The sequence below is a fragment of the Haliaeetus albicilla genome, chromosome 30 (genome assembly GCF_947461875.1).
Source record: "Haliaeetus albicilla chromosome 30, bHalAlb1.1, whole genome shotgun sequence".
NCBI lineage: Eukaryota > Metazoa > Chordata > Aves > Accipitriformes > Accipitridae > Haliaeetus > Haliaeetus albicilla.
The window spans coordinates 1567114-1583319 of NC_091512.1; the positions used below are offsets into that span (position 1 = coordinate 1567114).

The window sequence follows — 16206 nt, forward strand, 5'->3', positions numbered from 1 at the left end:
CGCTGCCCATGGAGATCCCCTGGGATATCCAGGCAGCTACAGATTCCCCTCCTGGAGGATGGCTTCTGCCCTGTCACATGTGGGAAAGGACTGGGTTTGTATCTCAGTGACCATTTATCATCTCCTCTGTCACTAGGCACCAACAGGTGAGTCCTAAATCCACCCCTCTAGCAGGTCACAAGATGACAATGAGCTTTTTGCCCTTGACATCATGGATCAATAGGCCTTTTTGAGGTGCAGCACCTCAGACCTGTTCCTGGCACGAGGCTTGGAAAAACAGCCCTATCATCAGGCAGCGCACAGGGAAGATCCCTTTTTATTACAGAGATGCTGTGAGGGAGTCAGCTTGGACCCAGTGTTACAAAGACACATTTTTATATGGTCCTCCAGGTGAGACAGAGGAGGTTCATGCTTCACATGAAGTACGGGAAGTCCAAGTATTGGTCTACGAACATGAAACCCCAAATAGCAATAACAACAACAGTAATAAAACAAAGCATGGGCCTATTATGGGAGTCACTTGTGGAAAAAGACTGGAAGTTCACCGGTATTGAAAAATGCCCATGGAATCACTTTCCTCAGGGCATTTTTGAGCTCCCTGTTCCTCATGCTATAGATGAGAGGGTTCACAACTGGAGGCACCAGCGAGTACAGCACTGCCACCACCAGATCCAGGGATGGAGAGCAGATGGAGGGGGGTTTCAGATAGGCAATCATGCCAGTGCTGACATACATGGAGACCACTCAGCCCACAAGACAACAGCCCTAGCCAAGAGAACAAGGACCTCAGTTCTGGCTCCCAGACCTACCAAAGCCCTTGGCTTTCCCCACCACAGGCTGTCCTATACTGTCCTATGTCAGTGACTGTTTCTCTGCAGATTTTAACTCTCCGCCCTGCTTCCCCAACTCTCTCTGACCCCAAGATATCCCAAGGTTTACTGATAACTCTCTGTCCTCACTCTTCTTCAAACATAAAGCTGCAGTTTTCTGAGGGTTAGACAATGTCTCTGAGTTCCCCAAAACCCATCTGGCTTCTTTCAAAGGCTTGTTTATATTCCTCTAGCACCCAAGATGTCCTAGCCTTAGGCTCGCTTGAATTCTTACATGAACGGCTCTCTCCCTGCACTACCACATGTCTCACAAACCCTTCCCTCTTCCCCCGCAGTGATGAAACTTCACCCCAGGAGGTCTGTGCATCCTCCACACTCATAGATGTTTCCTGAGGTCCACCCAAGTATGGGAAGTGAAGCAGGAAAAGAGCAAGGTCAGCTCATTTGGGATGACTGGCCATGGCCACCCTCAGCACCGGGCACTCTCCATCTCCTAGGCATGCACACAACACGGAAAAATCTCTTTCATCCCAGACTTGCAGAAGAGGGGTCTTCCTTCCTGACATCTTCCCAGGACACACCTCCTCCTCTTCCCCATCCACAGACATCCACTGCTTTCCATTTCTGTCCTCAGAGATGGTTTCAGGATTTGCTAAAGCCATCAGCCACCTCCTTGTTTCTCACTAACATCCCTCGACCTTCTCTCTGACCCCTACACGTGACCAATCTATGAGTGCTGCTCGGAGCCGCTCGCTCTTCAGAAGAGGCCTTGAGATTCCTGCATATTCCTGGAGCTTATTAACTATCTTCCTGACTCCCTCCAGAGCTCATGGCAAACGTTGCTGTCTACAACAGGGCCTTTATGACCATCTTTTTTGAAATCATTGTCTTTTTAAGATCTCTGCAGAAAGAGTAGCCACAGAAAAACACCAAAGCCACCACAACAGAATCTGAGTGAAGTGCCAGTAAGAAGCAGCTGAGCAACACCCAAGGCTCTGGCTTCCTGGCAAGGAGTCTCTCCTGTTTGTCACCTCTTCTCATGAAAGGAACAGGAAAACTGTCCATGCCATGGAGCTCTGCTGAAGGAAGATGGAGCTGTACATAGTGTGAGGCGACGTAAGTGGTATCAGCAGGTAGACAAGACTTTTGTAGGGAAGGCTTTACGAGGGAGCACCCTGACTTCACCCAGGTAAAAAAGAGACCAAGTAGTGTGCTGACATGATGGTTTGAAGTGTCCTGGGATAAAAGAGTGTGGATGAGAGCAGGTGGGAGAGATTTGGTTTGCAGAGATTTGAGGTAGTACTTTCCGTGTCTGAGCAGCCTGAGGTTTGGAACTAAGGAAAAATATCAAAGCTCTCAAGGACATTTTGGAATTAGTGGAACTATCACTACTAGCAGTAACAGGACAGTGCTGAAAGGGAACTCCTTTGTATTCTCGATGATGAGCTAAGGCTATTTAATTTTTTTTTTTACATGACAAAAATAGCTATGCATTCTTAGTGATTAGCCTCTGTTATACAACTCTGAGAACAAGTGTCCATGATGGCACCTCCTGGCAGCTGCTTCATGGCCCCTGTCAGTGCCCTGTCCCTGTGCTGGCCCAGCCCCACTGACAATTGTCGTGGTTTAACCCCAGCCAGCAACTAAGCACCACGCAGCCGCTCACTCACTCCCCCCCCATCCAGTGGGATGGGGGAGAAAATCAGGAAAAGAAGTAAAACTCCTGGGTTGAGATAAGAACGGTTTAATAGAACAGAAAAGAAGAGACTAATAATGATAATGATAACACTAATAAAATGACAACAGTAGTAATAAAAGGATTGAAATGTACAAATGATGCGCAGGGCAATTGCTCACCACCCGCCGACCGACACCCAGCCAGTCCGCAAGCGGCGAATCCCTGCCCCCCCCCACTTCCCAGTTCCTAAACTAGATGGGACATCCCATGGTATGGAATACACTGTTGGCCAGTTTGGGTCAGGTGCCCTGGCTGGGCATGAGAAGCTGAAAAATCCTTGACTCTAGTCTAAACACTACTGAGCAACAGCTGAAAACATCAGTGTTATCAACATTCTTCACATACTGAACTCAAAACATAGCACTGTACCAGCTACTAGGAAGACAGCTAACTACATCCCAGCTGAAACCAGGACACAATACATGGTCCCATAGCCCCACTGTGCAGGCACAGCATGGGAAAGGGGAGAGTCAGGGGTGGGGACCTTCCCCCCATTGTGATCCCAATGATTGCCTTCAGATCAGAGTTGCCCCACGATTCTTCTACATTTGCAGCTTGCCTAGCACTCGACCCATGCCCTGCCCCAGCCTTGTGCCAGGTGGGATTTTGCAGACAGCTGTGCTCCAGGGTCTGCCAGGGGCTGGGGAAGAAGAGAAGCTGGGCAGGGCTGTCTGTTCACCCAAACCAGCCTTTGGACCACCAGGAGGATAGAGGTGGCCTCAGCAAGACTCACCTGTCAAGTTGGGGTGACAAGCAAGTGCTAGAAATGGCAAATGAGAGATGCTGGGGGTGACGAAGACCCTGAGCCACCTTCCCTGTCGGTCCACACCACCAAGGGCACAGACCAGACTCCTCTCCCAAACACCTGCATGTCTTCCATGCTTTCAGCAAGCCCTGGCTCTGAACGACAAAACCCCGCTGTGAATCTTGCCCTGCATGGTCACACACTACAAGCTATACACTGGTGATTTTCTCCCCTAGGCACTTTCCAAACCAGCACAGCTCCCCCTAAACTCCTCCCACGCCCTTGACCTCTTTCCACCTCCCCTGCCCACTCCCCACCACAGCCCAGTCTGGCATGGCCCCACAGCAGTGCCCACCACAGGGTGCAGCAGAGCTCTGGGCACTCACCCCACAGCCCCAGACCCTCTGAAGGGCACAGCAGCTCCTCGGGAGTGGAGAGAGTTGAGCCAAAGAGGTGGGGGGCATCTGTTGCACAAGGTCTGAGAAGATCCCCTTGTATGCTGGAAATGCTGCAATGGAGGCCAGCTCTGTCACACAAGTGCCCACTGCCTGTCCTTGCCTGTGGCCACAGGCCTGCCACACAGCAGGACTCGAACCATGCTTGAAGAGCACTCAGGCCTTCCACCAACCCAAGGGTTCAGAAGGAAAGCATGGAAGTGGGAAGAGAGCAGCTCAGGAAAGACCAAGCTCTGCTGATCCCTGGCAGGGCTGCTGTGGTGTGACTCTTTTCTTCTTCCCCTCTGCACACAGGCACTGCTCCCTGCAGCTGCCGAGAAAGTCTTGGAGGAAGGATCTCAGAAAAACTAGTCACTGCAGGGCCCTTTATTTGGTTAAATACACAGAGGGTACGGCTCCTCATTTGCACAGCCTGCGGGGCACACAAAAGGTGGATAGAGTGTGAATTAGAAACCAGAGGAAGAAAGACATTTCTTTGTGGAAAGCATTCAGATGAGTAAAACAAAGCAAAAATGAACCAAAAAAACCCCGCACTCAGAACCCCAAATCAACTTAGGAAAACCATAAGAAGACAAGCTATACTAAGATATGTTATGAGTCCTATGCAAAGGACAACATGCAGTTTATTCCTTTGGAAAAACATCCATTGAATAGTTTTCTCAGGGCATCCTTGATCTCATGGTTTCTCATGCTGTAGATGAGGGGGTTCAAGGCTGGAGGCACCACTGAGTATAGCAATGCCACTGCCAGGTCCAGGGTTGGCAAGGAAATGGAGGGGGGCTTCAGGTAGGCAATCATGGCAGTGCTTATAAACAAGGAGACCACAGCGAGATGAGGGAGGCAGGTGGAAAAGGCTTTGTGCTGTCCCTGCTCAGAGGGGATCCTCAGCACAGCTCTGAAGATCTGCCCATAAGACAGCACAATGAAAACAAAACATCCAACAGCTAAACAGACAGCAACTACAAGTACCCCAGCTTCCCTGAGGTAAGCACCTGAGCAGGCAAGCTTGAGGATCTGGGGGATTTCACAGAAGAACTGGTCCACAACATTGCCTTGGCAGAATGGTAGTGAAAATGTATTGGCAGTGTGCAGCACAGCATGGAGAAAACCACTGCCCCAGGCAGCTGCTGCCATGTGGACACAAACTCTGCTGCCCAGGAGGGTCCCGTAGTGCAGGGGTTTGCAGATGGCAACGTAGCGGTCGTAGGCCATGACAGTGAGAAGAAAATACTCTGCTGAGATCAAAAAGAGAAACAGAAAGAGCTGGGCAGCACATCCTGGGTAGGAGATGGCCCTGGTGTCCCAGAGGGAGTTGGCCATGGCTTTGGGGACAGTGGTGGAGATGGAGCCCAGGTCAAGGAGGGAGAGGCTGAGGAGGAAGAAGTACATGGGCGTGTGGAGGCAGTGGTCACAGGCTACGGGGGTAATGATGAGGCCGTTGGCCAGGAGGGCAGCCAGGTAGATGGCCAGGAAGAGCCCGAAGTGCAAGAGCTGCAGCTCCCGTGTGTCTGCAAATGCCAGGAGGAGGAACTGGGTGATGGAGCTGCTGTTGGACATCTGCTGCCTCTGGGTGTGGAGCACTGAACAGGGAGGCAAGGGCAGTGACAAGTTAGGGCATTGGTCTTTGAGCAATATCAAATCTATTTCTCCTACTACACGTTCACAGCACCTTTACTATTGCAATGATATTTTCATTCAGGTCCATTCCTGGAGCTCTGGTTGGTGCTGGCTGAGTGTGCCCTGAGGATCAGGAGCTCTGCCTAGTGGTTGCCAAGGAATCAGCTTTGCTCTGCAGCAGTGGCTTTCTGGGAATGGTTTCTGTCAGACCTGGTGTTTGAATTGGTCAGATGAAACTGCTCCTAATGTAAAAGTGCTTGTCAGCATCTGCACTCCCAGGGCTAAGAAAACACAATCAAAGCATTGTTTGGGGCAGGGGGTTAGGGCGGTCAGGGGTGGTATTTACATCTCTTCCCTATCTCACCGCAAGATTTTCTGGGATTTCAGAATAACCTCATCATTTCTGCTACACTCAGAGAAAATAAAGTGGGTCCTGTGAGGAAAGAGTACTGCCTGTGGCTTAGTGCAGAGTGAGGGGAGCTCGTCTGTCACTCTGTCTTGTTGCTAGATACCCTGAGCTCTCACCTTTCTGAGATGGAGGGTAATCACACCCCCGTGTTAACCTGAAAAGAATCCAGGCATTTCTGAGAGCAGAGACACCCACTGCCCAGCACCAAGTGACTCCCCCTTTCTCAAGGTCTCTGCACCCCACTTCTTGCCAAGGACACACATGGTTCATTTCACAAACCCAGCAGCATTTCCTCAGTCTTGCTGTCTCTGTGCTTCTCCATGGGACGTTCAGAAACACCAAGACGCTATGGGACAGACCTGCATCCTGGAGGGCAGCTCACAGCTTGGAAGGTCACCCAAAGAAAATAGCTAAGTGTCCTGGTGATGGCATCTCAGGAAGGGAGAGTCAGCTCATTTCCTAGGGAATGACACAGGCTGCATTGCCCTCAGCCCCACAGCTTGGAGGAGAGCTTGGACACCTGTAACCTTGTTCCCATGGTCACACCTGCATGGGAGGACCCACAAGATCAGTGTGTGGCTCTGCAGCTGAAACTCCCACCCCCAGAGAGCCTGACAGCAGGAACAAGGTAACAGTAGCAATAACACAGACTAGTGGAGAAGAAAGGGAAAATAGAGTGAGGGTCTGGCTCAGAGAGGCAAAGGCAGAAGCCGCCAGGCACTCAGGAAAGAGTTACCCTTACCCAGCTGTACATGCCACCTCCCAGACACCAACAGAGCCAGGCAGTTGTTCTCAGTCCCTGTGCTCTACTTCAGGAGGCTCCTGTCAGACTGACTGATCCCTCACAGTTACACCTCAGGAGTCTCAGTGAGCTGTTCAAGCACGACAGCTCCTTTTCCATGTCTCCTGAAAATTCCCCAAGAGTAGGAAACAGAAAACACAAACTCAGGAAAGCTCCTTATGTTTATAGTAATCCCTGCATTGACCTTGCCCTTGAAAAGTGCCCTCAGAAATGTCCTGGGTATGATCTGGAGCTGTGAGTAGCCCTGATCCACACAGCACCCTCTTGTCAGCAGAAGGACCCTGACCTGATGCAAGTTGCTTCTTCCACCCACAGCTTCTCCCCACTCTGCTGTTGGAGTTCACCAGGCAGGCAGAGTACTTACCCCGACCAGCGGCAGAGTCCCTGCCCCAGCACACAGCCCCGTGGCCGCAAGGACCCTGCTCAGAAAAACAGCCCTGGGCATCCCTGGCTGCACACCCACCTTCACACTCTGCAGCCATCCCCGGGTGAAGGCAGCTGACATGCCCTGTCCCTCCGAGGGTGCAGCAGGGAAGCTGTGCTCCAAAGAACGTCCTTTTTCTCTACACTGCACAAATTGTGAGAGTCCTCCTGACAGATCTGCTAGGCTGTGGGATGTGCCAGCTTTAGGAGGTCGTTCCAGAAACCACAGCTGCATTGCCCTGCAGCCAGAGACTTACCCTGTTAAGTACTGTGGAGATTTTTCTCCAGGTCAGCTCTCCTCTCTCCTCCCACCCCAGACTGCCTTTAACATCTCTGCCTCACTTCTCTCCCCTCGGTGCCTGCAGGCAGTGCCCTCAGCCCTGCTGCGCTTTGCAGAGGAGCTGCTCCTGGGCAGAGCTGTCTCTCTGCAGTGCTGCCTGCTTGCCATGAGCTCCCTCCAGCCCAGGAGCCCAGCCCAGCTCAGCAGCAGAGGACCAGCCCAAGGCAGCACTTTCTCTGCCCCCTCTGGGCTCCCTCCAGGTGTCCCTGGGGCTCCAGGGGAACCTGCTGGGAAAGAGGCTGAAGTGAACACTGATGTTGCCTCCCTCAGCTACAGAGAAACTTATGTCCTGTGGCATTTCTTTCATTAGAAGAAGAGTTGGGTATGTGTTATGGAGGCTCACACAATCAAATCCAAGAGGTGTTAAAACTCAGATTTGTTCTTCAGTAAAAAGTTACTTAGAACTCTGTTAACATTTGTGAACGACAGGCTTGAGGATGTAAGGGGAATTAGTACTTCACAGCCGACTTAACTATTCTTCAGATTTAAAATGATGACTCAAAAGGTGCATATCACTCACCTAAAAGATGAGGGCTCTCAACCTGCAGGAATTACCTAGGGCGTCATCCCGACCCAAGGGGAGAGTCTCCGACTGCCGACCCGCCGCTCTGAGGAGGACTGATGCCAAAATGTCCTTGGGTGGGACCCCGTTTATACCCTTGTCGACTCTGATCTGTCATCATTTTAATCCTCATTGGCCAAAGGATCAACACTTCAGTGTACCTGGCGCTTCTCGATTGGTCAGTTTAATTTTCAACCTGCAGCCTCTAGACTTTGGGGTTTTTTTTCTTCTCCTCCCTGCCCAGAGAAGTTTTGTTTCCTTTCAGGGGCAGGGTGTCCTGGCACACAATGCATCCTGTGACCACAGTCCAGGTTTCCTTGGAGTGGTGGTACAGTTACCTCTTGCCTCCAGAGCTAAAAGGGACCGCCGTCTGATGAATTTGACTCTCATTGTGGGTCAGCATTTCATTCTGGTCTAGAGTTCAAGTGGACTATCTGACACACAAACAGGTTTTTAAGAGAGTATACTTAACCGTCAGTACAGACTTCACTGCCAAGCGTTTGGTGTGACTTAGTGCAATACAGGTTACAGTAATCATAACTGCAAGCATTATTAAAGATTAGAGAAGGCTGGTCGTCCACCCTTTCAAAGAAAATCCCAACATATCAAAACTTTGCCACCCAGCCAAGTAGTCCCTGGTGCAGAAGCAATTGCCTCTGAGTCTCTTGCCACTTTCTTTTGTTGATTTGATCTTGAAGCTTCATTGACACATTTGGAGTGAACGCAGCAGTCGTCCATCAACAGGTTCAAAACTCCACATACACCTTTCTCTTTCAGTAGCATCAAATCCAGTACGGCTCAATTTTGGATAGTCATTTTACCGGTATGTTGTAACTGCTTGTTCCAGAGTCCTAAACTGGCAGATCTAACATTGGCTGAGGTTGATAGTTGTAAACTCAATTCTAGAATGCTCTATCGGTGTTCCCTTGGGTACCGTACACAGCCGCCCCCGTGCAATTTCAGGGCATGGTGTAGTACCATTCCAGCTCCACCCCGTGATCTCATGGGTTAGTTGGAGGATATAGTGACAACTGGTGTTCCATACCGAACTAGCATTTACTGCATCTGGTGACCAACTATAAACAACCCGAGTATACCCTCCTCCCCCATCCAATCTGAACCTCCAACTATGGTAGTTACATTGCTCCCATGTGAGCTTAAGGGCTTGCGATATATTGATGTCCATCATCTTTGCCATGATGTTGTCATCCAGGTCTTCACATCCACACCTGCCACCATCATCACTACCACTAGAAGCACTGGAATGGCTCGTTTCTTCATTGTCCTGTAAGAAAGCACAAACTAGGCCTCAGTCTTAAAACTGGGTCACAGGGTTAGAAGTCCAGGATTATCCACCGGGCAATGTGGTGACCTGGTGAGTCTTTCTGCTCCCGTCTAAGGCTTCCCAGGCATACAAGCCTTTGGGTTTTGCTAAGGTCATAGGAGCAATACCAATGGAAGGTAGTTTCACCATGACAGGTTGGCCCACGTATGTCCCCAGTGGGAAGTGGCATCTCTGACCCTCTGGTATAGTCATCGCCTGTTAACAGTCCCGTAGGACAAAACGCTCGAATTTTTGTACTACCATAATTTCCCCACCGGTTATTAACAGTAAAAGCTGCTCGTGGTAATCACGTGTCCCAGGTATGGCATGAGACCTCAGCATGTTTTCTAATCAAGCCATTGGTTCGCTCAACTATACCATTAGCTTGGGGGTAATATGGTGTGTGAAACACCCATTTGATGCTCTCCCCTCACACCCAGTCCTGTACCACTGCGGCTGTGAAATGCGACCTTTGAATACATTCAGAATACCAAACCATTCTCACAAAACCTGAACTCTCTGGTGTCCAGTAGCTGTGCCAACAGCTGTTGCCATAGACAATCCTGATGCTACCTCCACTCCTACCAAAATATATTTCCTCCCAGATGATGGTCTCAGAGGACCACTGTAATCAGCCTGCCATGTGCTCCAAAGAGCCTTGCCTTGTCTGATATGCTGGGCCGGAGCTTGGTTTGGGTGATTAGCCTTAAGCCTTATTTGCCATTGCGGGCAAGCTGTGAGAATTGCTTCACAGGTTTTCATAGACAATGGCCAACCCCGAGATGGGCATTCATAATAGAGATCCTCTTTCCCTGAGTGGCCTTTCTCGATATGCAACCATTCAGCTAGTCTGTCCCAGTCTTCCTTCTCACTGGTGACCACCCTGATTTGGGCCAGGTGGTCCACCTGTTGATTCCATTTTGCAGCTGGGGTTCCATCCCGAGCATGTCCCTTCACCCATCCCACCTTTAAAGGTCGGGACCTCCCTATTGCCAGGAGACGTTGCCAGTCCTCTGTCCTCCACACTTTCGCATGACCTACTTCCCGCTTACTAGATTTCCACTGACATATCCACTCTGTAGCACCCTTAAAGGTTGCATAAGAGTCAGTACAGATGATGGTAGCACCATTCTCTATGGCCAGTAATAAAGCCCATAGTTGTCCTACTTGTGCACTACCTTCACCCTCTTCCTCGACTGTCTTCCCAGTACCAGTCTCCAATGCCACTGCTTTATATTGCTATTTTGATCTCACTTGACGGGCAGAGGCATCTGTGAACCACACTCCCTGCATATCTGAGCCTGTCACAAATTTGGGTGCCTCCTGAATCGGAGAAGGTTTATAAGGTTGACATGACAAGGTTGGCTCAGGGTTCACAGGTTGCTGTGGTTTGAAAACCTTAACCGGACCCTTCTTTAGTGGGAGCAATTGGCTTATCCCTTCTAGGTATGCATACCATTTCCTAACCGTGGCCTTTTGGGCTACTCCCTCCGCAGGAGGTGACCCATTGAGGATTGAATTTAAGAGAAGGAAAGGGCCCTGTACTATAACATCCTGTGAGGTATGCAGCTTTTCAGCCTCCTTAACCGCTCTAGTGAGGGAAAGGACCCCCTTTTTCCAATCTGAATATCATCGCTCAGTCTCCTTAAATGAAGTGGAAGAGAATAACAAAGGCCTGGCTGGTCCCTGTGGCCCCTTTTGAAACACGCCACAGTATGAGGCATGTTCAGTGAATCCCCATTCCACCCTCAATGGACCTCGTGGGTGCAATGGGCCTAGTCTCTGATAAGCCTTAAGCTCGTCTTTCAGAGTGTTAAGGGCTTCCATATGTTGCAAAGTCCAATTCCATCTCCTGTTCTTTTCAAGCAAGTCACAGAGAGGGCAGACAATCAATGAAAACCCTGGTATATGTTTTCTCCAGTAGCCCAAAGTACCTAACAGCTGTTGTAATTCTGTTTTATTGCCTGCAGTCTGTCCCTATTCAATAGCTGATCGAGTGTCGGCAGGTACCGCAACTGCTCCAGCTATCCACCACGCCCCCAGGAATGTAATTTCTTGTCCAGGACCTTGACATTTAGAAGATGGGACGTCTAGCCCATTCTTGACTAACAGGTTCCTGATGGCATCAGCCCCTTGCCCTACCTGTTCCTTGTTATCCCCACCAACCAGGATATCATCTATATATTGATACATGTGAACACCTAGTGGTACTTCCACAGCATCAAGGAGCTTGGCTGAAGCATTGTGAGCAACAGTGGGGGAATGCCTATATCCCTGGGGAGGTCAATTAAAAATGTATTGGGTCCCCTCCCAAGTGAAGGTGAACTGGGGATTGTCCTCTTCCCTTAGGGGAACCATAAAAAACATATCCTTGACATCTAAAGCAGCCATCCATGGGTGGGCCACAGCCTGTAGTGCCATTCCTATTAAGGTTATACTTGGAACAGCAGCACTTAATGGTGGGGTATTACTGTTCAATCTCCTATAATCAATTGTTAGTCACCACCTCCCATCCGCTTTTCAGACTGGCCAAACAGGAGAATTATAAAGGGAATGTATGCGACTTATGATCTGCCTCTTCTCAAGGTTGTTAATTACTTCTGAAATGCCTCATTTGGTAGTGGCTGGCAGCAGGTATTGATAAACATGGGTTACTTTAGATTGCAGTAGTGCAGGAGCAACCTGCAAGGTTCTCACATGGATAGCCTCTGCCCCTCTGCCCTCAAAGCTCCACACCCTGCCCTTGGGTAGGTACCATTGTTTGCCTGCCAGCACATCAAATCCCAGTATATTTCCCTCATAGGGGCTCAGAGACACTTCCACAGTCGTCATTCTCTTTTCCCCAGGTAGCCAGAATTGAGCTTGAGCTATGGGACATTTTTCTGCTGCTCCTGTCACTCCTATAATGTTTATAGCCTTTCTCAATGGTTTAATTGCCAGCTCACTAGCTTGCCGTTCATTTAAAACACTAATTTGGGCTCCTGTATCAATTAAGAATGCTAAACTTATCCATCTTGGACCCACAGGAATGTGTATATAAGGCTTTTTATCAGCAGACCATTGGCAGGTATTCACCATGCGGATTTGGTGGCCTGAATCCCAAACCGCAGCTTCTGGTTTTTTAACCCTTCTGGTTCCTCTCGCAGTGCTGCGAAAGGGTTACGGTTCTCATCCTGAGGGGGTGGGGTTACTGGCGCTTCCCTTTGGTCTCTAGCTTTCCCCTCCAGCAATTTCATTCCTGGATGTGTCAGTGGACTGCCCGTGCAGCACAGCTCGGGGTCCCCCCAGTGCCAGTGCCTTCTGCCAGAGATCGTTCCTTCTGGGATTGTAGTTCCAATATGACTGACTGCAAGATTGAGAACGCTCCGGGTGGGGCTTACAACCAGCTGGCTGGACCTTCCTGCTGCCCTTTGTGCCACCGCTCAGCTCCGTCCGTCCCATCTTGCACCTGTGAACTACTATGCTGTGCTGTACTTCAGCCCCAATCATCACATGCACAGGAGGCCTCTGGAGGGGTTCTGCTGGTTGTGCTCAGTGACCCCCAGGATTCTTTCTCTGAGAGACTGGACGTGTACCTTTAAAGCATCTGGCAGACCTCTAATAAGGGGTCTGAGGTGGCGGGGATCCACTGGTGCAGTCATCGGTATCTCTTCCTGCCCTCTGTCATACATGGCCTGAACACAGTCGGCTTTCTGCACTCCTTCCGTTAACTCCAACAGTCCCTTTACCCGGATAGTAATAGGTTCTCCTCTCTCCTTGGGGTCCACACCCCCAGCCCAGTAGGCTATTCAGGACTTTATCGACTGATCACCTGCCTGTCAGTCACTCAGAACACTCCTGGTCTCCAGTAACCTCTCGCTTCGTCATCACTCAACAATATCCAATCTCCCCCCTGTTAAAGAAACTCTCCACAAATACTCAGTTTTGGTTTCACCCAGTTTGTGCAAAAACTTGGCTTGTAAATCACTGAGTTCAGGTCCTGACCAAGGGGTTGTGCGAATAGTGGTTCGGGGGCTCCCACCGTGTGGACGCGTGTGCCTTTCTGTTTTAATAAGGGGTCGCACATCCCTTTCCTCCAATTCCTCTACCTCTTCAGAGCTGTTTTGATCAGAGTCTCCCCAGATGTCCCCATCCCAATCCTCAGGGTCCGTACCCAGGATTAACCAAAGCCCCCAGGATTTGGGTAATTCTGGGGGGCTTTTTTGCTTGTGCTAGCATAATTTCAATCTTTCATTGCAGGAGACACATCCGCTCCTTTTCTTGTCTCAAGTCCACCTTCAAACAATCTATTTCCCCATGCTTTTTAGAATTATCCTTTGCCAATCAGTCAGAATCACTCTTTTGGTTTTGCGCTTGAATCAAGCAGGCGTCTAGGAGGGCACACATAATGGCTTTACCATTGCCGTATCAACTACTTCTCGTTCTGTTCTCTCCACGCCTGCGGCTGGGTCGGCCCACTTCTCCTTTGCCCTTTCTATCTCTGGGGGGAAAGGGCTACAGCCGTGCTTCTGTAATAATTCCTTTATTAACACCATCCTGCCGACTATGCCAATTTGAAATGTTACAGAGGCACGCACAGTCAAATCCAAGAGGTGTTAAAACTCAGATTTATTCTTCAGTGAAAAAGTTATTTAGAACTCTGGTAATTTTGTAAACCCCAGGCGCAAGGACATAAGGGGAATTCGTACTTCACAGCAGACTTAAGAATTCTTAAGACTTAAAATGATGACTCAAAAGGTGCATATCACTCACCTAAAAGATGAGGGCTCTCAACCTGCAGGAGTTACCTCGGGTGGTGCCCCGACGCAAGGGGGAGTCCCTGACTGCAGACCTGCTGCTCCGAGGAGGACTGATTCAAAATGTCCTCGGGCAGGACCCCGTTTATACCCTTGTCGACTCTGATCTGTCGTCATTTCAATCGCTATTGACCAAAAGGTCACCACTTCAGTGTACCTGGCACTTCTCGACTGGTCAGTTCAATTTTCAACCTGCAGCCATTAGGGTTTGTTTTTTTCTTCCTCTCCTCCCTGCCTGGAGAAGTTTCGTTTCCTGTTGGGGGGGTTGTGTACTGCTACATGCACCCATGTGTGTGGGCCACACCAGTGCTAAGTTGAGGGGCTTGATAACTCAGGGTGTCTGGGTAGCCCACACTCCTCCTACTGCAGCCCTGTATGCAGCTGGCCTTGTTCATAGTGTCCACACTCTACTGGCTCACAGGGCATCCCTCGTAGTGCCCAGGCCCTTCTCCTCAGGGTCACCTCTCAGTCGGTCAGGTCCCAGCCTGTCCTGATGTATGGGGTTATTCTCCCCCCACACCCCTGCCACCCACCTATGCTGGACTGGCCACTTCTCCTTGAAAAACTTCAATTTCCTTTTGCTGAACTGCAGCGTTTTGCAAGGTCCCCCTGGACTGAAGAACCATTTGGTCCACTTTTAATGTTTGTGTGCAGCTGGCTCATCTTGATTGGGGTGTCTCCCACAAGATAACAGCATGAGGAATTGCAGGCTCCTACAAATCCCCTCTCCTGGAGAAACTGTGGGGTCCTGGGGGGGTCTGGTAGGGATAAGGCCATAGGTCTGGACCCAGAGGCAAAGTTGCCTTTTATGGCAGAGAGCGGTGGGAACAGGTGGAGCTCTGCCTGGGAATGGACAATGAGTCAGCTGAGAGCTGAAGGGTCATGGGCAACCCTGTGGTGGGTGGATGTCTCCTACGGTGCCCCTGATGAGGAAGATGAAGTAGATGAGGCCTTCTTCAGACAACTGGAAGAAGTCTCCTGTTTGCAGGCCGCGGTCCTCATGGCAGGCCTAAACTATCCCAACATTTGCTGAAGGGGACACACAGCAAGGCAAAAGCCATCCAGGAGGTGTTTGGAGTTCATTGACAATGTCTTCCTGACAAGGGTGAGTGAGGAGCCAGTGAAGGGGAGTGTCCTGCTGGACGTCATCCTTGGAAACAAGGAAGAGCTGGTCAGGGGTGAGAAAGTAGAGCTGAGGTTCCTGAGAGAAGGGAACAAGGCAAAGAGCAGGACTTCAGGAGAGCAGGCTTTGGTGTGCCAAGGGACATCCTTGACAGTATCCCATGAGATATGGTCCTGCAGAGAAGAGGGGAGAGCTCTTTGATGGTCAAGGAACTCTTCTTCAAGCTCCAGAACAGTACAGCGGGACATGCAGGAAGTCAAGCAACATTGCAGGAGGCTGGTATGGGTGAGAAAGGAGCTCCTGACAAAAATCAAGCATGAAGAGGAAGCACAGAGAAGGTGGAAGCTGGCTGCTTTCCAGCCTCAGTGGTTCTGTGATTCTCTGCTGGAGAGAGCCACGTGTGTGTGCGTGTTTGTCTGTGCGTGGGGGAACTGGAGGGACGAGGGGATCCCAGGGCCAGCTCCTGGACAGATGGAGGGCCTCAGATCAGCTCCTGAAGAGATCACTACTGTTTTGTATGTCTATATAGGCCTAAGTTTTCCACTAACACAGCCTAGCAGATAACAGCCCAGCCCTCGTTTCTCTTTTCTCCACTGACAGTGGTTTTGCTTGGCTTACAGACCTCCCGAGATCCTTTCCAGGACGAACGATTGTGCATTTTCCTCCACCACCAGTCTTCCCTTGACGATGGTAGGGCCAGCACTCAGGTTCCCCATGACCATGGAAGTAAGCAGACATAAGTTTGGAGTGGTCGGCTGCGGCTTTTTTGTCCCACTGAAGTCACAGACACAGGGCTGCTAGGCGGGTAACCCCATGCAGGCCTCATCATAGCTGAGCTTAACCTCTGGCTTTTCTTTTTCCTTCTTTTGCCTCCCAAATTCTCCTCTGATCATCCTCACCCATTCCTCTACAAACAGCCCAACTCTGCTCCTTTCCCTCTGGCCCTGGCTTTTCTGGCTTTGTACTCTCATGTGGTGTTTCTAAGAGAGTTGTTGTGCTGATTCCTACATTGGTCAGTACAAACCCAGTAACTCCTTTTATT

General features: G+C 50.2%; 1 protein-coding gene across 1 annotated transcript; it reads right to left on the reverse strand.

The window, feature by feature from the left end:
* Positions 1-516: 516 nt before the first annotated feature.
* LOC138682963 (olfactory receptor 14C36-like) lies at positions 517-5325 on the reverse strand. The gene is made up of 3 exons (XM_069774493.1): positions 4594-5325; position 3715; positions 517-743 (listed from the first exon to the last, which is right to left on the reverse strand). Exons 1-3 carry the CDS (start codon positions 5323-5325, stop codon positions 517-519), a joined length of 960 nt encoding a protein of 319 aa, XP_069630594.1.
* Positions 5326-16206: the final 10881 nt, after the last annotated feature.

Bases quoted from the DNA above. Each gene is read 5' to 3' on its own strand.
- LOC138682963 (XM_069774493.1), bottom strand. From the start codon at position 5,325: ATGTCCAACAGCAGCTCCATCACCCAGTTCCTCCTCCTGGCATTTGCA.